Raw genomic sequence first — 22,448 nt, 5'->3', positions numbered from 1 at the left:
AATACTAATATGGGTATATGTACTCTATACCCCTTCAAGGAAGGAAGCACATTTTAGTGTTTTTATTTGAAATATGCAAAACTAATTTGTTGACTGATCCATCTTTTTAATTTAGTTGGCAGCTTTATAATTCTGAAAGAATCAGACATATCAATGCCATAATCAGCCGTGACTAACGGAACGCTAAATCTATTACTGTTAATACGGTAACTTTAACCCTGACTTATGCTCGTGGTTGGTAATTATGCACACTATTTCTGTAACGTCGAGGAGAATTCAATTGGCTGCGTTACTGCCGAAAGTAACTGTAATCTTTAATGCTGGCTTTTGCTTGGGGCTGTGAGCAGAAATCGGGGTAAAATGACCGTATTAACGGTAATGGATTTAGCGCTGCGGTACTCACGGCAGAATTGAATCCCCTCCCACTATGTAGGTTTGTGATGCAATTTTATTTTTTTCAATTTTAGGTTCATTGCTAAGTTGTACCATTTTTTTACCTTTTTTTGATGGGTTATAACTTCTGCAGTTTTGGAATTAAATGGTATACTTTTGCACTTTTAATGCACCCAAATTCTAAGAAGTGAACGTCTTTTGTAGACTGCTTATTTTAGTAACAGAGTGCTATCCTGAAAGCTTTGTTTGCTTTGAAAGAAAAATAAGGGACGGCTAGAAATAGAAGTCTAAATGAGACGATGAGCAGTGTGATAAAACTGAATTTTTACCAAGCTTTTCATAAAGCTACAAGCCTGAAACAAAATCTTGTCTTGCAATTTGAGTGTAGTTTACCTTATCTTGGAGAGAAACTTGTAAAAGGACTCCTAACTGCGGAATAGTAAATGATTTAAAACTTTCTTTTTGAATGTAGAATACAAGATAGAGGTGTTTTTTTTTTTTTTGGTATTTTTTTACAGATTTATTTGACTATTCTGCAAAGTACCTATAGTCAAACTAACGCACTTGTACAAAGACTATGGCACACAATCTGTTGGTTGTTTATTACTTTTCTGAATTTTCAGGGAGTTGGTCTTAGGACAATGGTTCCTTTACATACAAGTTTGTGGTTTTTTTTTTGTATTTTTGAGAGGCCATTCTGCCATGCTATGGTTTAATATAAAATATTGTTATCCTTCTTTATTGGCTGGATAGATTAAAATACACATGCTTATTCAAAATTGGTAATCATGCAAACTATGGTGGTTTCAGTACAGTTTCCATATTCGTTTTGGGGGAGGGGAATTACATTTTAAAACCTATTTGCAAATTAACGAACAGCCAAATGATTACTTCAGACAAAATAAGTTTTGGTGCTACTATTTTGAGGTGTCTCCTATCTCAAACACTTGCATTATCACTTTCTTCCTGTGTCAATCTTAAGTTTGTAACCTCCCATACTTCTTTCCTTGCACCTACTGAACAGCTAAAACTTAGGTCTAACTCTGACACGTGCTTCTCCTCTCATAAACACCATTCACTCCTTCCTACAAGACTTCTCTTTTACCTACTTATAGAATTTTGACCACTCTTCCCAGATCTCTTCCATTTATGCAGTTTTCCTCACTCAATGATGATGGCTTACGGTGGGCTTGCATGCATTTCCTTGCTATAGAAGAGTGGAGAAACTCAAATTATATATATATATATATATATATATATGGCATTCGGTCTGCTCAATTAAACTGTATTCGCGTGTATTGTAGAATAAAACATCTGTAAGGAAAGAAATGGAGGACAGCATGTCTTAAAATGCCTGCTTGGTGTAAATAGAATTGTTAGTGGGTGTTCACAGGAAGTGGAACAAGGGTTTTATAAAGCATTGGTAATGCAGAGGTTTGAGAGTGTAATGCTGTGGAGAATTGAAAATAAATATAAAAAATTATTACCATGTTAATTCCAATGGGTCAAGGCAAGTAGAATAATATAGATTGGTATATGTACATTTGGTAAAATATTAGCAGAATCTTCAGGACATCTGCAATTCTCTTTTTGTGTAACCACAAAACCACATAAAGAAGATACTAAACGGACATGATAAACATCTGGGACTGAATTTTTGCACCTGCTTTATAAAAGTAAGCTGATCAGTACTACATAAAAAAGCACTTTTAAAAAGAAATACGTGAGCTGAGAAACTCACTCTGATCTTCAGGGTTATTCTACACAGCAATTTTTGAAATTTTGTTATAAGTTGTATTTACAAAGTACAAATTAGTTGACACATTATATTTAATGCACTCAAAGAATAAAGGCTTCTGTGGTCATCTATAGATAGATCTGTATATCTATATTACGTAAATGGCTATGAAATTAATAACGAAATGACTAGAAGAAGATCCCTGATTCTGTTACCTTGGCTAAGCCACAGGACTAAAGAGCTCTTTATAACATGAAGCACGGAATCTAATCTATTTGCTAAATAGGACCACATAACTGTATTGAATACCTCTGCATCCTGCTTGAGAAGTAGAAGGCCTGATCAACTTTGGCTATTTTGGCATAAAACTATAAAATTACTCAAAAGGGAGAAGTTTTGGCAGAGCAAATTCTATTTTAATGAGACACAGCTTATGTAACTCTGGCCTAATTTGTGTTTGTGTTGCTTGAGCTCATTTAGCTGGTCATTAAACTTTATACTGACCATTCCCCCCATATAAGGCTATATTAATGAAATGACCTTCGATGAATGAATGTTTTGTTAACACTCGTTGTCCAGATCATATTCAATTCATATCAAAATACTCCTTATAGTTCTTGTGAGGTCTTGTCTGTAATGGCTCTGTAAACCAACTATGCCTTGTCTAGTCGCCAGGTCCCTTCACCTGTTATACTGTATCTGTCATCTCCATGGACACTGGACAAAATTATTTTATTTTTTGGCCTAAAAATGTGTTCAATTCTCTTCAGTAGTTTTATATGGGGATGTGGTAAAAGGTTTTTCCTCTTTGGACTCCCTAGTAGCCCTAACTAATGGGTTAACATTTTACTTAGCTGGGCCTAGCTAGGAAAGTACACCCAAAACTCTATACTGTAACTCTTCTTTCTCAGTGTCCCTTTTTTTTTTTTTTTTTGCCTGTTTTGCCAGCTGAGTAGGCAATGGATATGTGTAGTGTAGTATCGCTTTTATGTTTTAAGTGTAGGACTTGCCTTTTTACCTGGAGCAGGATCCAGAAGGCCCTAGGGTCATTCCTCTGGTGATTGCTTCCCAAGACTAAGGGTTGCTCCCTTTTAACCTTTATGGTCTTCCATTGAACGGAGAAACTGCAGAGGTTTCTGCCGGATTCTGGCCAAGCATGCACAACAGGACGCATCCAGTGTGTTGCCATGTCGGAGGTGATACTTTGCGGCCTTATCTGTGTGGCGGCTGTATGTTCTCCCTGTGTTTGCGTGGGTTTCCTCTGGGTGCTCCGGTTTCCTCCCACACTCCAAAAACATACTAGTAGGTTAATTGGCTGCTATCAAAATTGACCCTAGTCTCTGTCTACATGTTAGGGAATTTAGACTGTTAGCTCCAATGGGGCAGGGACTGATGGGAATGAGTTTTCTGTACAGCGCTGCGGAATCAGTGGCGCTATATAAATAAATGATGACTCTACTAGAGGATGCTTGTCAAACCTAATAATACCGTATGGATCAGGAGACCAGGTAAGTCCCACTATTTTTTTTTATTTTTTTTTCTCTTGTGCTCGGACTTGGATGTTTTGATACAGATTGGTATAGTTGATGTTCTACTTAAATATGTAAATAAGGCCATAGGTATGCACTATATTCCAGTCACACATTCACTGCATGAGGGTTACTTTGTACAAAAACACTTCATGTTACTTGTCCTCAGAGTGATTAAAGATCTGATTAGAAAAGGGTGAGAACCGCTAGACTAACAGGCGAATCCCATAAGAATTAAGAGGATGTATACATTCTCCAACAATAAAGCAGAGAAATGGGATATGATACCCAAAGTTGATGCCATGGTGGCAAGTTTATCTGCTACAACTACAATTCTGTTAGATGGAAAACCATTAAAGGACTCAATAGATAGAAACTTTCAGCCAGTACAGCAGTCAAATCAGGGCTAGCAGCAACATCTGTTTCCAGAGCCTTAAGAATTTGGATGGAAATCTTACATAAAGGGACAAAATCAATAGAGATTTTGTGCGGCTTCCCTAGTTATAGTTACGCTTCCCTAGGCATAGTGTCTGCAAATTCTATTGCTTCTACAGTGATGGGAAGTAGAGCGCTTTGGCTTTCGGCAGCAGACCCTTCTTCGAACAACAGACTGGCTGTACTACCTTTTGATGGAGCATTGCCATTTGGAGACAAGCTGGACTTAAAGGTACAGAACATGATTGGAGGGAAATTGCATCACCTACCTCAGGATCTGAGAAGACAATTGACACCACATCAGTAATTGTGTTGTGGAGATATAGGTCTGGCAAACAGTTTTTTCAGACTGGAAGGATCAAATGTGCAGAAGCGATGCTTTAGAGGTCGGAGGCAAAGAAAGTTGGTTAGATCCAATTTTCCCCAGTGATTATCGGAAGACTCCATCCCAGAGTCCATGGTAGGAGGCAAGATATCATATTTTTTCACAAATTTGGATCTTAACAACCTAGTACCAGTGGTTGTGATTGTAACCTCAGGGCAGAAATTAGAATTCAGACTTTCTCCAAAAACAGATGGTTTTTGTAAGATCCAGTAAGCCGGCCTCTGTAGTATTGTAACGGACACTATTCAAGTGGCAATTTCTTGGGCTCAAAGAACATAAGTATTAACAGAAATTTGTTATGTCTGCCATGGAGTCCTTCGAGGAAACTATTTACCTGATAATTTGCCTGTTTTTGCATCATGTATTCTACAAGGGCCAATTCAAGTAACTTGTTAGGACTGCTATAGAGTATATGCAGGTGTTTTAATGCTGGACTTAAGAAATATCAAAGTTTATATTTGCAGTGAAACCCTGCTCTTTCTATTCTGTTTTATCAAACAACGTTTTAGAAAAATCTCATTTTGTTATGGTTTGGAGCTTGAGCCATTACCAAGGTATACATATTGCTGTTGGGTACATCACAAATTACAATCTTGCCATTAGAATCTGCATTTTCATGATGTAATATAAATAGTCAATCCAGTTGGCAACTTGTTTTCATTTGTTAAATTATATGGGGATAGGGTTTATTTGAGAGAGAATTTCATGGATTTGGTTGCAATTTTTTTCTTCTTCCTGGACTCCGTAAGTGTGAACATCGGATTCCTTATCCTCAATAAAGAACATTTCGGTGGGGCACTTAATATTACCAACCCAGTCATTTGTATGACCACTGAGAGAGGCGGTATTGAGATTTAGTTAAGAGTAAAATGTGAATGAGAATTGGTGGGCCTTGCCATCATTGCTGGAAGTGAATCTCTTATCAATAAAAATGTCTGAGCGATTAACCTGCAAACTATTGCTAAAAATCTTTGGGTGTATCAATATTAAGACAATGATTTATAACAGGTGGTACAAATTTTGTACAGATTCATATTGAAACAAACAAATTTTCCATGTATTTGTCATACTGAGACAAAACTATCAAAGAAAAACAGACAAAATAATGGTATTTGTATGAGCATCTTATCCAAACAATGAGGTGTGATCCAAAAATAACATCTTCATATAGATAGTGATTATTGTCGTCTCTGCGTTAACTTGTATGACTGTCAATGTTAATATTATAGCTTAAGCTACGTCTATTTAATTGTGAGAACACCCTCTCATATTACACCCTTTATTTGTAGGGTGTATAAATCATGGAGTCCCATCCCTTGAGCGTATTAGATTCTCTTTTCTTAATGTTAATTTTATACAAGGGAGAGTAGTTTTATAGATTTCAAAAACAAACAAACCGACAAGGTGATATTTTGTTGGTCTATATATATTATGCAATATCATTACTAAACAGATTGTAGGATATACATAAGCATCTGAGAGCTGAATCGCATAGCTCTGTAACAGATGGAAGTGAGATTAACTTATTTATACGTTGCTACATTATGAACACTAACCTTAATAGAAATATATATAATTTTAAATTATTGGAAAAGACTGCACTTACATTTTCACATAAATCCTCTTTTGCTCAAACTTATGAGACAATATAATCCAAAAGCTCTATAGCTTACAATTGACAATGGAGACAGTACGTCCAATACATGTTCCATTAGTAGTTAAGAGGGTCCTGGATAAAAGTTGAGGTAAGTTAACAGTTGGTGCACTGTACAGAGAGTAACATATTAACCCATTGAGACAATAACAGGCAAAGAGTACATACAAGTAATAGTTAACCACAAGATACTTTATTTTGGAAGGAGAGAGTGGGAAGAATCTGAAGAGGGGTAGCGGTGTATGTAGGGGGAAAAAAAGCATAAATACTACTTTAATACAATGTATTGAAGAAAAAAAACCTGAGGTCTTTTGGGTGACCATAGAAACTGGATTCAAGGCTATTCTTCGTACTGGGGTGAGTTATAGACCACCAGGTCTGGTAGAGTAGATGAACCTATTGCAGGACATCACTAAAATGACATTAAAAGGATAGGTAATAATCATGGGAGACTTTAATCTACTGGGAGGGGTCTTTTGCAAATCCACTAGAAGTAGGGACATTTTGAATTCCTTTTAGAGAGCATCCCTCAAGGAAGTGGTGAGGGAGCCCATTCGCAAAAACGCAATGTTAAAATTAATACTTACTAATGGTAATAGAATATCTAATGTAAATGTGAGAACCTAGGATCCAGTGGCCATCAAGCAGTTTGGTTTAGAATAAAGACAGACAAACTTGTACAACACAAAACAAAGGTGTTCGATTTGAAAACTATTGTAACTGAGATTCTTAACAAGATAACTAGTCCTACTTCTAATATATTTTTATTCCTTTTGTTATATTTTATGAAGTGATATACTGAACCCATTGAACAAATTCCACGAGCATGCCATATTTTCAGAATGGTTATGTTTTACAAAAAATATAGGATTCTGCTATTTCTTGTGTTTTTTGAGGGGACGGAAATCCTACAGTAGTTCTACAAGTTGAAAAATTGAAACCGGTGTCATTAAATGTAATGACAGTCCTAAGATTCTCCCTGTACATGGGTCTTGAAATAAGTGCTTTTTTTTTTTTTTGTTTGTTTTTTTTGTTTGTTTATAGCGAGTTAGTTTGCCATAACTAACTCGCCATAAGGGTCTGGTTTGTTTGTGTGTGTTGAGGAGAGGGGATGTGGTCTGTTTTGTGTTCTATGAAACAAAATACCTGAACAAGCCTTTTAGTCTTCAGGTGTCTTACCATTTCATTTTTAAGTAAATGTTTGACATCTAGGTTGTCTTTGGTTAGATTAGGCTGTGATTATATTTTAAGTGGCAGTCAGGAGGGTCGGGTCCCCACTGGAGACCCACACTGCATTTCATAGGGGAAGCAATTTTATGTGCATCAGTGGGAATCTGTGTAAATGAGTGAAAATAGGAGATCACTACACCAATGTTGGACATGTGGTTTTGCCTATTTACATGTGCAGCATTCGTTGGCATGTTGTGATGTTTTGGCTGGTAAATTCTGTTCACTATGAGTTTTGAACACATTTCATGAGTTGGGGATATTTTAATCAGAATATTTAGTAATACAAAATCATCATGAATTTTGCATGTATCTACATTCACAGTTTTAATTAATTGTATGCACATTTTATTTAATCTCCGCATAAAAACCTATTGCAGTTTTACCTTTAATACAATTAGGTATTTGAAATTGGCAAATCTTTTATACTAACTTGAGAGAAATGCTAGGGGTCTAGGATTACACAATGTATGATGGATATAACCGTTAATCCCACAAATATACATATGCCCTAATCAAATCTGCCAGCATTTTTAATGCTTCAATTTTGAATTGTTACAAGCAATATCTTCAGCTGCATAATTGGGCTTTCTTGCACAATGGAATAAGAATGACAGAAACCATAAACCCTGTCATGAATAGTTGATTGTGATTGCAAGAGGACAATTGTGATGCTGCCTTAAAATTCCAAATTGAAAGGAGTCTTTTTTTTTTTTTTTTTTTACAAAACACACATTTTCAATGTTATCCAGATGTAACTGTTTTTTGTTTTGTGTACTCAAGTATGCAGACTTTTTTTTGTTTTTTTGTTTTTTCGTTTTGCTTGTCTTCTATGTTAGGCCTATGGTATTTCACAGAGCTCAAAGTATGAAATGTTTATTAGCCCTTGAAAGGTCATAGTGCCTGTCTAGTTTATTGCCATATTACAAAATAGCAGCGAGTGACTTGAAATTGACAGGTTAAAATATGATAAAGTATAGTAACTGAGCAACTTGCCTTGAAGCCCATTGCTGTCTTTGGCTAGTGGTATATGTAACCTTTAAAATGCAGCTAGATAAATGTTTGGTCCATTAACTGAGTCGGACAAGGTTTTTTTTATTTTGGGTCTTATCTTCTCTGTATGTTTTTTTTTTCTTTCTTTTTTTAATTATTTTTTTTGTAATAAGCCTTTCTAAAGGGTGCTTTTAGCACATTGAATAGCAACTATTTTAGTATGATAAAAATATATCTAAAGGCCACACAGCCTAAAATGTTTTTTTATGCAATGTGGAAAGAGGCAAATTTAAGTGTAAAAGTCAACTTGTGCAACCTTTTCTCCAGGTTTTAAACAGGTTTTTTTTTTCTTCCCCCTTAATTTTTTTTTCATGTAGTATCGCAAGCAAGACCACCACCTAACCAGAAGAAAGGTAAGAGATGGGAATATATTTTGTATATTTTTTTTTTATTTTTTTTTATTGGGTTGATGTGTATAAACTTGAAAACATAATTTATTTTTTCCCCACCCAAACTTCTTGCAGGTTCACGTACACCTATAATTATTATACCAGCTGCTACAACTTCGCTTATAACCATGCTAAACTCTAAAGATCTTCTGCAGGATCTAAAGTGAGTATCTGTTAATAGAAAAAATGCTTTGTGAGCAGTTGTCATATTGTCTTTTAATGTACTTCACTCTTTCCAGAATTTGAGTATATAAGTTTATTTTATTAAGATTAGTCTGCAGTACATGATGATCATCATCATCATTTATTTATATAGCGCCAACATATTCCGTAGCACTTTACAATTGGGGACAAACATAATACACTAATAAACAAACTGGGTAAAACAGACAAAGAGGTGAGAGGGCCCTGCTCGCAAGCTTACAATCTATGGGATATGATTCTAGTATCAACAATGAAAAAAATAGCTGGATTTACTGGTTCTCCACCGTCCATTGTTTGAGAAACATTTGCATTAACGACACGTTATAGTCAAAGATATTCTAAAACCTTTAACATAAGATTTATTATGTTTTAGTAGTTGTCCCTGAAAATAACCAATTCCTAAAAAATATTACTTATGTCATATGCAATGTTACCTGTCTGTTTGAAATATCTGATTCCTAGGCCTCTTCTTAATATTTATGAATATGTGGATCTGCACATTATTTCATCTTATTGTCTTGCCTCACATCTTATTTTCAGATGCTTTAAATTTAATTGCTTTAAATTTATGGAAACTAATGGTAAATAACACCTTTTCTCGTGTATTCTGTAACAATGCCTGTATTTATCACTCTCATCCATCTTTTCACTTCGAAAAAACCCAACAGCCCCCTTACAGTGTTAGAAACCTAGCATACCTACTCTTTCCTTTGCATCTTCCTCCTGTGGATGAGGGAGAGTAACCCAAACAGACAAGGTTGCAAAGATTGCAGTAATTTCTCCATACTGCACACTGTCATACCCTTGGAACAATCCATCTCCTTCTCTTACTCCAAAGTCCACACCATCTCTTTCCATTCCCATGTCATATGTTTTCATTTTTAAGGTCCAGTCTCCCAATTTCTTGACAATTTTGTTGCCTGGTTCACTTATTTCCTATTCTTTGATTTATATTCTCTCATGCTAGGTGATTACAACTTTCCCATTGACAACCCTACTGTGTCACTGCCATCACAAAACTACTTTTGCTTTCTACCTCCTTCGGTATTTGCCAGTGGCTGTAATCTTCCAGCTCCCTACTAAGATGGACATTTGGTAGACCTTTACATCGCTGCTGTATCTCCAAGGCAAATGGGAAGGTCACATTTTGGAAACCAATCACAACCCCCTTTCTTGATCCTCATTTTCCCTCTCTCCACCCGCATACAAATCTACACTACTCTTCTGTCAATAATTTACTGCAGCCTTAGAGAAGGCTGGTCTATCAAGCCACCACATAGTCTCAATGATCCAAACCTCAGCTAAGGTATACCAAATAGGGTCTATTGTGCATGCACAAGAGTTTACACATTGATGAGAGCAAATAGAGGAAATTTCACTCAAATGCTGACTTCATTCACTAATTGCCTCCTTACGTTTCACAACACAGCCATATCACTTGTCAAGAAAACCTGCTTTGCTTTTCTAATATCGACCCTGTCTTCTAATCTGAGATGCCTTCAACTCGCTTCTGACTACATGCACTCCTGCCTCACACCATATGACATTACCAAATACTTATCATTCCAGAATCCGCACACCCCACCTTCTCATAAACTCCATGATGCAGCCTCCTGTTTTTACCGTATCAGAATGAAGTGTCTGCAGTCCTTGAATATTATCACCTTATAAACTGCCCCTTGACCCTACTCCCTCAATGTCTCCACACTTTCTCCCCTACTGAATGCATGTCTCTAGCTTACCTTTTCAACCTGTCTCTATTCACTGACGTAATCCCACCCTCACTAATCCTAAAGACACCATCTCTTGACACAGGACTTCTCTCCAGCTACCATCCTATTTGTCTCCACTTTTCCTCCATACTACTTGAGCAACTTGTGTGCAACCACCTCTCTTGCTTTCCCTCCTCACTTTACGCTACCATTAGGCTTCACCAGCATTCCACCGAGACAGTCCACACAAGTGATCTGCAGTATACTTAAAGCATATGTTATATTCCCCATACTCATTCTCCTTGACCTCTGCTACTTTCAGCATCAATTATTGCTCTCCTCCTGCACGTCGTCTTGTCTGATCGTTCTTTGTTCATTTCCTACCTATCCAAGTGGTCCTTCAGTCTCTCAGCCTCTGATATATCTTTTGAAATATTGCATGAATATGCCCTTTTCCTGCCTCAACTACTGTAACTTCCTCCTATGTGGTATTGTCCTCACCCACTTATGCCCAATTAACTCTATATGATAAGCCACGGTAAGACCGATCTTCCGCACATCTGACGCACCATTCTAAATTTGTTTCTGGAGGATAAGGGTAGCCACAGTAGGAATTTGCAAAGTATTCACCCTCACCTTCAAGGCCACTTTATACATCTCAAACTAATCTTGGAATACACTTCCTCTTTCTCCCTTTGGTCTGCCTCTCACCTGAGCTTTGCCTCCTCTGATAAGCAGTCTTCTCACTAAAGCCTGCTACCATGCTTTTACCCACTTGTGGATTGCTGCAACCTGCACTCTCCTCTAGGCTTCAAATGCTCTCTGAAAACACTTCTTTATACTTATCACAGTAGTACATGCTCACTACTGTACTGAGGTCTACTCTAAGCAACATTTTCCTCTTGTTTTAGCTCCGAAATTTTACAATTTAGTGGGAAAAGGACTAATTGGCATAACAATCCTTGCCATTTGTTTTCACATCCGTTTATTTGTCTGCTGCTGCAGTACACTGTGACTCCTTACAAATCAACAACAATATGTATGCTTAACCAAATGTGTATATAGTGTCCTTGATATTGTGTTGCTACTGCTCATGTAAATCTGTCGGTATGGTTGGTAAAATGGACCATGTACTGAAGTAATTTGAATTCCACTTTGTATCAAGGCAATATATGACCTGAGACGCAGAATCCTCCAATACAGAATTTGAGTAGGTTCAGGTTTGAAAAAGTGGAGATGTTGCCTATAGCACCCAATTAGGTTCTGGCTGTCATTTTGTAGAATGTACTAAACCATGCCTATAGCAATCAGATTCTAGTTAACCCCTCCACTTTTTCAAACATGCTGTTTAGTAAATATACCCCTAGGTTTAATAAAATGTTCCTGGAGTATTTAACATTGCTGCAAAAGAGACTGAAAATGTTAGTTACTAGAGTGTTGGGAAGTGATAAGATTTTAATGGGTTAACTAACCTTGTTTTTAAAACACTCAATCTATAATAAAAGTTGCCTTATTTAAAATAGCTAATATTCCCAAATATGTAAATCTGACCACAAATGCTTTGTATGGAACAATTAGCACAATATTGCAGCAATACTCTAAAATGAGTCCATAAGGGGCGAATTTAATTCCCCCCGAATTAGCGCGGCGTTAAAGGTATTACAGTAATTTTAACCCAGCTTTCTGCTCGCGGAGCTGCGAACAAAAAGCCGGCGTTGAAACTACCGTAATAACGGTAATAATGCGCAGGCCACATTACTTTTACCAGTAACACGGCCAGTTGAATTTCCTCCCCTTAGTATTTAAATTATCAAATGTGTTGCTAAATGCGGTCAGGTGACCAGTATCCTCTTTTAAGACTGCAGGAATAAGCACTAGTGTGGCTGGAGGAGATCTAGCTGCTCAAACTTGGCGCCATATGGTCTATCTTGCCCAGATTTCCACACTAGTGTATGTCAGACATAAAGGTGGTAACTAGCACAGGACAATAGGGTAAAAGTCTGACATTTTATTTGCTTTGCTGAACTGCAAAGATGGCAAGATCAGAATGGTTATTGTGGTCACAGCAATTGTTTGCTCTTACATCTGCACCAGTTTTCAGAATTGTCCCCTGTGTTTTCAACGTCATTCAGTACAGTTCTATGAAATGTGTGACTCAATGCCGTGAATAGTAGTTGGACTAAACATCAACAGGGAATTTAATCCCCCGCATTGAGCTGCTGGACATAACTGCGAAGTCTAGCTGTGCTACTTTCCAGGCAATAAGGTACCGAAATATCACTGAGTTTCCTGCGTACCTCTATGCAGTGCGAGGAAAAATCAGGGACGATTGCCACAGAATGCCTTTTATAACCATTTTGGAGGCATTCCATGGTACAGCGCTGGAAATTGCATCTCTCCAGCCTCTTAAGAATTTTAATTGTGAAAGTACTATTCCCCCTGCACACACACACACAAAGTAATAGGAGATTCCACCTTTTCCAGATACTTTTGCATTTATTCTGAAACTTTTTGTTCAAAGGTTTGTTTCCTCAGAAGAGAAGAAGAAACAAGGCTGTCAGAGAGAAAATGAAGTTTTGATTCAGCGACGAAAAGACCAAATGCAGCCTGGTGGGACGAGTATAAGTGTTACTGTACCATACAGAGTAATAGATCAGCCCCTAAAGCTGCTGCCACAGGACTGGTATGTTCTGCGCTCTTACATTCTTTTGTGAAATACCCAGTCCTAAACCTGTGTGCATATTAGGTTATATATCATTTAAGTTTTCTGGCCCCTCACAGTGCTTTGAGTGAATGTTGTGTACAGTTTAATGTGGAACACTGAGCTTTCACAATGATTTTAAATAAATAAAAAATGCTGGCAGTAATTCTCCCATACTATAAAGGTTGTATGTTTTGTTAGTGTATCTAGTTTATATGGTGATCCTAGTGAGTTTACTTGCAAAACTCACCATTTTGTAAAGTTGCTTTTATTTGCTTTGTTACCCAGTATTCCTTAGAGCTCTTGTATTGTTCTTAGCCTGGCCTAGTGGCAAGGAATGTGTGACCTCATTTGGGGATGGGTTTGATGCCAGTGTCATATCTGTCAAAACAGCAGGTGAATTACTGAAGTTACTCATAACCTGCATAAAGGGATAAAGTGAAACTTAATTGTCCTTAGCACGTGTACTAAGGACATTTAAGGTAAAGTTAACTTTCGTTTTTTTTGTTTTATAGTAAATAATGTAAACCTAATTATAGGAAGTGTTTTGTTTTATGCTATTTATTCCCTTTTTTGCTTCTATAGTTAAACTTAAAATATTTCTCTGTTACCAAAAGGAAGCCCTCACTGCCACCTCACATCCTACAAGCCCAAAAATGCAAACAAATACTAAATTCCTGATTTAAGATTTGCTGTAAGGAGTGGAAAAAAAATCAAAATAACATATTAAGGAAAAAGTGTTTGCGTCCTTGTGCAGAATTTTTTGTTTTATTTTTTTTTTTTTTTCCAGTCTAAGCTTGTCAATTGTGTTCTGTATAGACCTCTTCCCTTTTTGTCCCTCTCTGGGAGTCTGTGAATACAATGTTTCTATTCTTACCCAGATTGGCTCTGAATAATGTGCCGTTCATCCAAGAGTTTGGATATGCTAAAATAGATAACAGCGCTAGCTAAGCTGACCACATATGATCATTATCGGGCATGGGAGAAAATGCAGTCGAATATATGCAAAACTGTGGAGCAGCAAGGGAGATCATTCTCCCCTGCATATCAGCACAGAAAGATCCCAGTGTGTGTTGCATTTAAGAATGGCTGATAGTCAGTGTAAACCGACAGCATTTGACATATCGGTGCTGGCAATAGGGGAAATGCAAGACTAGCTCCCTTGGTTAAAGGACAAAGTCATCTTGCAAAATTAAGCTGCTCTTTGGCTACTATCATACCTTACATCACATGCAGGTTTTAGGTATTCCTATACTTGTACCAGCCCATTCATTTTTGTGGTTTGTTTCTAGGGTGCGACTAATTGGGTTAAAGCAATAATTGGTTAAATAAAAAATGTAACCTGTGTAACTTACATTTCTTCCACTATGAGCCAAAAGAAAGCACCACATGTCCTGAAAAACAAACCATGTGAAATGTTAGACAACGATCACCTATAAACAGATCCCATTATTGTACGTACTTGATGATGTGGTCAGAAGATGACATCTTGTGTGTAATCCTCTTATGACCACACGAACAGGCCCCAGTGATCTAGCCATTCAGCTCACTTGCACTTTTCTAACTTGTCAACACTGTTTTAAAGGTAGACTGCACCTGATATAAGTCTGTTTCTGTTCATATATTTAATACATATTTATTTTAGAGTATATGTAGTGTAACAAAGTTGTTTTTTTTCTAGGGACCGTGTGGTAGCAGTGTTTGTTCAGGGTCCTGCTTGGCAATTTAAGGGCTGGCCATGGGTTTTGCCCGATGGATCTCCTGTAGATATCTTTGCAAAAAGTAAGCCTTTAACCATTTGTTGTAAATTAAATTGCAGAACACATCTGTTTATTTTGAACTCATTGTCTGTTCATACAAGTTTGTTTACACCATAGAAACAAAATAGAGCAGTCATCACATCATCATCATCATCAGTTATTTATATAGCGCCACTAATTCTGCAGCACTGTACAGAGAACTCTTACATCACATGAACACACCTGTAAGGCGCCTTAACAAGACTATTAAAATGCTTTGTACATTTAGTAAATGTTCACCTTAATATTGGTAGCTAAATGAGCACATTGGATTCCTATTTACTATCCCATTACTAATCAATCATCTTGGTGGCTTAATGCAGTTAAAGCCTTCCATCTCAAGTATGATGAAGTTCGACTGGACCCCAATGTACAGAAATGGGATGTAACCGTGTTGGAGTTGAGTTACCACAAAAGACATTTGGACAGACCTGTGTTCCTACGATTCTGGGAAACTTTGGACAGGTAACGATATTCAAACATCTTATTCAGACTGTGCTTTTCTGGCTAATGTGATCAAAACAATAGTAAATACTGAAATAATAGTAATGATAAGACATGTCAAACTCAAAACCCCAATTTGGCCAAATAAGATAAGTCTATAAGATTGTGTGGGCCGCAATAAAGAGTCTCAAGTAATTTTGTCGCCCCCTTTCATCACACTGTGCTCTCCATGCTGCTTTTGCTTCCTTTCACCTGTTTCATACTGTGCCCTCCATTTTATTCTGCTCTTGCTCACCTTCACTTAACTTTCTATTGCCTTTTTTCTGACTTTCTCTTCTGTCTTGTCCATTACGACCCCTCTCCGTGCGCTCCTCACTGAAAATGTCCCGTGTGATGTTTTCATGCCTGACATTCAGTGCAAAGGGAGCAGGGCGCCGGATGCTGTAGTGTCAGGGCCAGCGGATCTGTTGGGGCCGCAAAAAATGTTGGTGCGGGCCATGAGTTTGACACCGCTGTTGTACAGTCTTACCAGCACAACAGCTTTGATCGAAGCGGAAAGGAAGCGTTTATAAAACTGCTGACGTCCCGGCAGCCATTACAAGTGGGTAAGCTCCCTGCGGAGCTGTTGTCGGGTAAAGAAAGCACCTTATCAGGTATATAACCTTGTTTCTCCTCCTTCCTTCATGTCTCTTGCCTGTCTCCAGAAAGGGAGATGTTTAGTGTACAGGTTTTTTATTTTTACAAGGGAATTAACTAACTTATTCTACAATGGATCCCAGAAGATCTGTGTTGCTCCGATGCTATAATGCTTGCAGAGATACACGTGATCTAATGCAGCACCATCCTGGATATCTCTTTAATGAGAGATCAATTAGCTGCGACCCATTGTGTCATCACTAGGAGCTAATTAACTGTGTATTTTGCGGGTCACTGCTGCTGAATAGCAGCATGGAGCTGTATAGCCAGCTAATCCAAGAAGTAATCCTTTCACAAGTTTTATACTTTATGGATGCGGAGCCCGCATTCCAAATAAGCCGAAAAGCACCAGTTAAAGTTAAGCCCCTAGTAAAGGTACATTTTTTTATTAAATTTGAGCAGTTTTTTAATTTTTTTGCTCAATACCCTTTCAGAGCCTGCTGCAGGAAAGAAAGCTAGAAAAAAAACCGCAGTAGAGTATACGGCAGTGTTCTCCCCAGCACCTATTTTCCAGGTGCACCACTCAGCAGTTTTTACTTGCATCCCCGGCTCTTGGAGCCCAACAGAGACCTATTTAAAAAGACTAAGCCATTGTTTCTCCTATTGGAGCAAGCACTGAGTGAGCACTACAGCCAGCAGTGTGTGCTAACGACTGACCCACCAGTCTGACCAGTCCTGGCAAGTTGGCAATAACCTCCAACATTTTTATTATATTATAAAGTATTACATCTGTCCCCACCCGGCTGCTTCTTAATGCCACCTGGCTGACAAAATTTTCTGGGGAGAACACTGTGTATGTTTTCAGGGGATTTTGAAGCCAGTGTGTGTGTGTGGTAATTGTATATCACAGACCAGCGAAGTTACAGGTCAGCCGCCTAAGCTATTTATCATCTAATTTATAAATTGGATGATGGAAGCCTTTGTAGCTAAGGAAGACCACTATGCTCGCCAAAGAATGGAAATAGCCAGTTCTAAAGTTTATTTAAATTCTGAGGATATGTCAGGAACCTCTAATTATGGCAATAGGTTCATTACATTAAGAATATTCTGAAAGTGATGAAGGGGAAATAGTGGAAGGCTCAAGGTCCTTTAATATGGAAATTGTGGAAGTCCTACTTAAACTTTTTTGTGTAAGGATATGTGTATACAATACCTGAAAGGTCCCTACAAGATGTATCCTTTGAAGATATTCAAAGGAAACAGGTTTTTTTTTTTTTTTGTTTTTTTACTGCAGTTAATTAAGAATCTCATCTTTAGAGAATGGAAACAAGTGGGCAGGTGGCAGTCTAATCCTAAAAGGCTGGATAGGATACATCCACTTGAAGATGAGGAAGCCTTTAAATGGGATGCACTTCCTAAAGTTGATGTAGCTCTGGCCAGTTTATCAAAAAAGTTTACCATATACTTAGAAGTTGGTAAACCTTTAAGGGCTCATATGGATCAGAAGATTGAGGTGTTTACAAAAAAAAATAAAAAATGTATAATTCTAAGGAGCAACAACTGAAGCGAGAGTGTTTTATTACCTCCATTTCTACAGTATTAAGTATCTGGATGGATACTTTTATACAAGGAATATGTATAGCACAAAAAAAATAATTGATTTTCTGTGTGTGGCCTCTTTGGACATAATCATGCTTTCAACTAGAAGTGTGGCAAATATGGTAGTGGCCAGAAGAGCCCTTCGGTTAAAGTCTTGGGCACTGGATCCACAGTCTAAGAATAGACTTGCTGCACTCCCCTATGAAGATTCATTACTTTTTGGTGACAACTTGATCAAAATGAACCAGAGAATGGCAACCTCAGTTTCTGCCAAAAGACTTCACAAGACCTGCTGCTTCCTCTTATTCTTACTGCCAGCGCTTTAAGGAAAATAAGTAATATCACTCTGGCAAACAATATACAAGGCAGTTTGGGGGAAATCTATCCAGACACAATTTTCACAGTATTAGAGGCAACAATTTGGGGTATTTAGAAACTTGAATGCTCACAACTTGCTATTAGTGAGTATTGCAGCTTGTCCGTATCTTGGTAATAGGGATTTCAAGGAATTTTGGAAAGGCACGATAAAAGTAATCCCTTTTCTACAAGAAAGAGCCAGTTGGTACCCACACAGTTTTTGTTTCTTTGTTTGTAATATAAATACATTGAATGACAAGCTGATAGTATCCAGAGAGGATATTCCAGATACATCTGTCACATATAGTAGGAGTTTGAAAACCACAATCTGAGGGATTATCTCAAGCTTCTAGAAATGTTTTTCCTCCACTATCGTGCAAGATCTACAACTAGAATTATTGACAAAATGGAGGCAATCAAAGATTAGAAGAACAGAGTTATCAGAGGTAAGAAAATCACTCGAATGGTGGCAGAATACAACATTGAGAGATCATTGAGTCACACTCAGACCCAGAATGGGAGAAGCTCACTACATATTTCAGCTCCACAGGCTAGTGTCTGTACGTTCAAGGTTTATGGCAACCAGAAGAGAGGAATCGCCATATAAACATCCTAAAGGTCAGAGCTGTTTGGCAAGTAATGTTACACTTCCAACACCTTCTGTGGCACATATACCTGAAAATATTTAGACCTCTAAACAGTGGTGGCCTTTATAAACACACAAAGAGGTACCAGAAGCAGAGCCTTGATGAAAGAACGATCAACAATGGTTGCATCGGCAGAGAGCAACCTAAAATCCCTTTCAGCACTCCATGTAGCAGGGAAAAATGGGCAAATTGTGAGTCATAGTCTGATGCATCCTGGAGAATGGACATTGCACAAAGATGTGTTCTACATGCTCACAGAGAAGTTTGACTGCCCTCATATAGAACTCATGGCAACACTTGAAAATACCAACCTACAGCGATTCTTTTCTCATTGCAAGGTCCCCAAATCATAATGTATAGATGTCTTAATGAGAACTTGGGTCTTCAATCTGGGATATGTATTCACCCCTTTTCACCTTCATTCACCAAATACTGAGGAAAATCAGGAGAGAAACTGGAAATGATTGCAGTTCTCTCTCTGTCTCAGACCATAGTTCTTGATAGCCTGGTAGATGCTTCTATGATCGCCTTGGCTACTGCCTTTTTGAACAGACCTTTAATGTCTGTCCAATTTATCACCCAAATCTAGGCACACTTGTTTTGATTAGATGGGGATTGAGCAGGCTGTGCTCAAACAGAAAAGTTTACAATAAAATAAAAAATGTGATTTTACAAGCTACGAAGAATTAATTCAGGATTTATTATAAAATCTAGAGAATTTTTTTTTATCTTCTGGACTATGTAGAACATAGCTAATCTAGGCAGCTCAGATGAAAGTGTGACGTGCCAGAATCCTCAACTCAGTCAGCCATAGCAGTCGCAGGATGGTTTACTGCATATATTTTATAAAAATGGTCTCCTGGATGCGATTCATCTAAGGATGGTAAATTTTAGAAAGATTTGTCAGACAATAGATCAATAAAAATATTTTTGCATTACACTGGTGTTCGTTCACCTCATTTTCCACCCTCTGGCATTGCTTGGTTTACATCCCATTAGGTATGGCTGCCAGGGAGTCCAAAGAAGGAAATAAACAAATTGTTTGTTGTTCATTTCCTTTTCTCAAATGACTCCAGGGCAGACCGAATATATTCTGCCCATATTGTATAATGTTTTCAATGCAGCTTTGAAAGTTACTAGGACACATGAGGGAAGGAGGAGCTAGGTTGTATACCTGTGAGGTGTTTTCTTTTCCCGTCAGCTGAGCAAGTAGTTAACAGATTTGTAATGGCTGCCATGGATTCCTTTGAGGAAACGAACAGTAAATAATTTGTTTCTACATTAGAAAGCCTTTCAGTCCACACTCATTTGCATACAGTTGCCACAGGTTTTAGGCTGGAAATCAGCCTATGTCAGCAGAAAAGGGTTACTTTACTCAAAGAAATAGTGAAGAAAGCAAGCATTTTAGAAAAATGTCATTGTGTTATGCTGCTGTATCGAAAATGATTTCGTAAAGTTGTTCACATTTACCATAACCTCAGCAGATATTCATTGGCAAGAATACAACAGTCTTGCAAGATATTCATTACTAAAGAGGTCAAAACTTGTTCATGTTGTCCAGGGCACAGACATGAAATTGGTACTTCTTGGCTGTATGTATGTGCAGTAAAGATTATTTGTCTACGAGCATGGGTCCCAAAGCTACTGCTGTGTTTGACTTTCTCTTGTTGTTTTTAACCAGCTTGCCTTCAGCTGTAAGCTAGTTTTAAAAGCAATATTTTAATAAGTGTCTTGTGGACCATAAAATATTGTATATATCCTGCAATTGGAGTGCTGCCTTTGAAACAATGGGTTATTTTGATAGGTGCACATACATGTGCTTTATATATAATATGTAATTTTAATTGCTGGTTTTTTTGCTTTATGTACAGCACATGTACGATGTAGTTTACATTTTCAAAGGACAGTTGCCATTGTGATTGGAAACCACTCAATTTTTATAGTACAGTGTTATTTTCTTACTATTTTAAGAATACTACATTAATTGTATTACTAGTAGGATACATCTGTACTCCAGTATCCTCCCTCATTCTTCTACCCTTTTACGATTTATTTTGTTTTGCCTTGATTGACCGGGTTATATATAAATTTATATGAAAGTGTATGTGCTGTGACATTTAAATACGTTGTATTCACAATCTTTGTAAAATTTTATTTTTAATAAACCGTAAATAAAGTGTACACAAAGTTTTCACATAAACCAGTATCTACCATTTTAATACAATTTTTTTTTTTTCTAGATATATGGTGAAACACAAATCCCATTTGCGGTTCTGAAATGCACGAATGCTTTGTTTGCTACGTTTGGAGAACTGATTATGACTTCACTTTCGCCTCGAGGATAGGACTCCGTTCAGAATTGTAAAATAAATCCACCATGTGCAAACTGACCTTAGGGTCTAAAAGACTGTTGTAATTTTCATTCGGAACCAATAGTGTACTATTTTTTAAATGTTTGCATAATGTCTGCAATTCAAATTGTATATTTTGATAGCGAGAGATACTTTGTTTTAAATCGCGTTTTCTTTAGATTTTGTTTACAGAACACAAAACTCTGTATGATAAGGGTGTATTCTCTCAAATTTTTTTGCTCCACCGTTTAAGCATAAATCTCTTTTCTATAAAAAGTTCAATTGTGCAGTCTAGCATATAAAACTGGTTACATATGGAAAGCTGAAATGATTAAAGCACTGCAAGTGGGATATATATATATAATATATATTATATATATTTCTGTTTTGAACGTTGAAGTTTGATATTTTTATTTTTTTTTTTTCCCCTCACCAACGGTCAAATATAAATCAATAAAAAAAAATAGATTAAACACTGTAGATCTGCCTATAATTTTGATATATATACATATATTGACTGCTCTGTAGTAGTTTTGCTCTTTGTTTTACTTCCTTCATATTGCAGCTATAAAATACTGTATTGATATTCCAGCCAGGAATCCTGATATACAAACATTGCTTTAAGTAATAGTTCTGTAAGGGCAAGTGTTATTCAATATTAGGTGATCACTTTGCAGCAATTGCTTATTTTAGATCAGCTTGCTTCTAATGGTATGGTCTACACAGGCGACTTTTTGGTTTTCTTTTTGAGAGTCTTTTGGTTATTTTTGTTTAGTCGAGTAATGCGACCCTCGCATTAGATCATGCACTTTGCATGAACTTCAACAGGTTAATGTTGTTCTTTGACTATAATTGTGACTCAGTGAAGGAAATGGTATTTTGACCTGGTAATGAGATTTCAGAGAGATTAAATCAGTTTAAACTCTGCTATGTTATATATTTAATCTCATCAGTTTTCATCTCGGACTTGAAATTGCCTGTGTAGCCCTAGTTTACTTGGGATCTGTTTTATTTTGTTTGTTACCATTTTGAATGGAACCAAAGTATGTGTACAACTGAGGGCACAGTAATGCTGAATATTTTATCTCCTTTAAATGTACACCTTTATAATACTGCAGCTTTTTGTTCCTCTCCTCAAGTATCCAACACAAGGGTATTCAGTTCAAATGTATTCTACATCAGAAATCAAAACTAC

At 37.2% G+C, this 22,448-nt stretch overlaps 1 protein-coding gene across 1 annotated transcript in view; it reads left to right on the top strand.

Annotated features, from left to right (window-relative positions):
- CDC73 (cell division cycle 73) overlaps positions 1 to 21,733 on the top strand; it is a 69,660-nt gene extending 47,927 nt beyond the window's left edge. The window contains exons 12-17 of the mRNA XM_075182657.1: positions 8,732 to 8,767; positions 8,879 to 8,966; positions 13,241 to 13,402; positions 15,102 to 15,202; positions 15,543 to 15,684; positions 21,143 to 21,733. Of these exons, the coding sequence (XP_075038758.1) occupies positions 8,732 to 8,767; positions 8,879 to 8,966; positions 13,241 to 13,402; positions 15,102 to 15,202; positions 15,543 to 15,684; positions 21,143 to 21,179 (566 nt within the window). The 3' untranslated portion in view covers positions 21,180 to 21,733. The remainder of the gene's footprint in view (positions 1 to 8,731; positions 8,768 to 8,878; positions 8,967 to 13,240; positions 13,403 to 15,101; positions 15,203 to 15,542; positions 15,685 to 21,142) is intronic.
- Positions 21,734 to 22,448: the final 715 nt, after the last annotated feature.

The sequence above is a fragment of the Mixophyes fleayi genome, chromosome 8 (genome assembly GCF_038048845.1).
Source record: "Mixophyes fleayi isolate aMixFle1 chromosome 8, aMixFle1.hap1, whole genome shotgun sequence".
In the NCBI taxonomy this organism is placed as follows: Eukaryota; Metazoa; Chordata; class Amphibia; order Anura; family Limnodynastidae; genus Mixophyes; species Mixophyes fleayi.
Note: the sequence above shows the minus strand (reverse complement) of the source record. Positions and strands in the feature narration are given on the sequence as shown.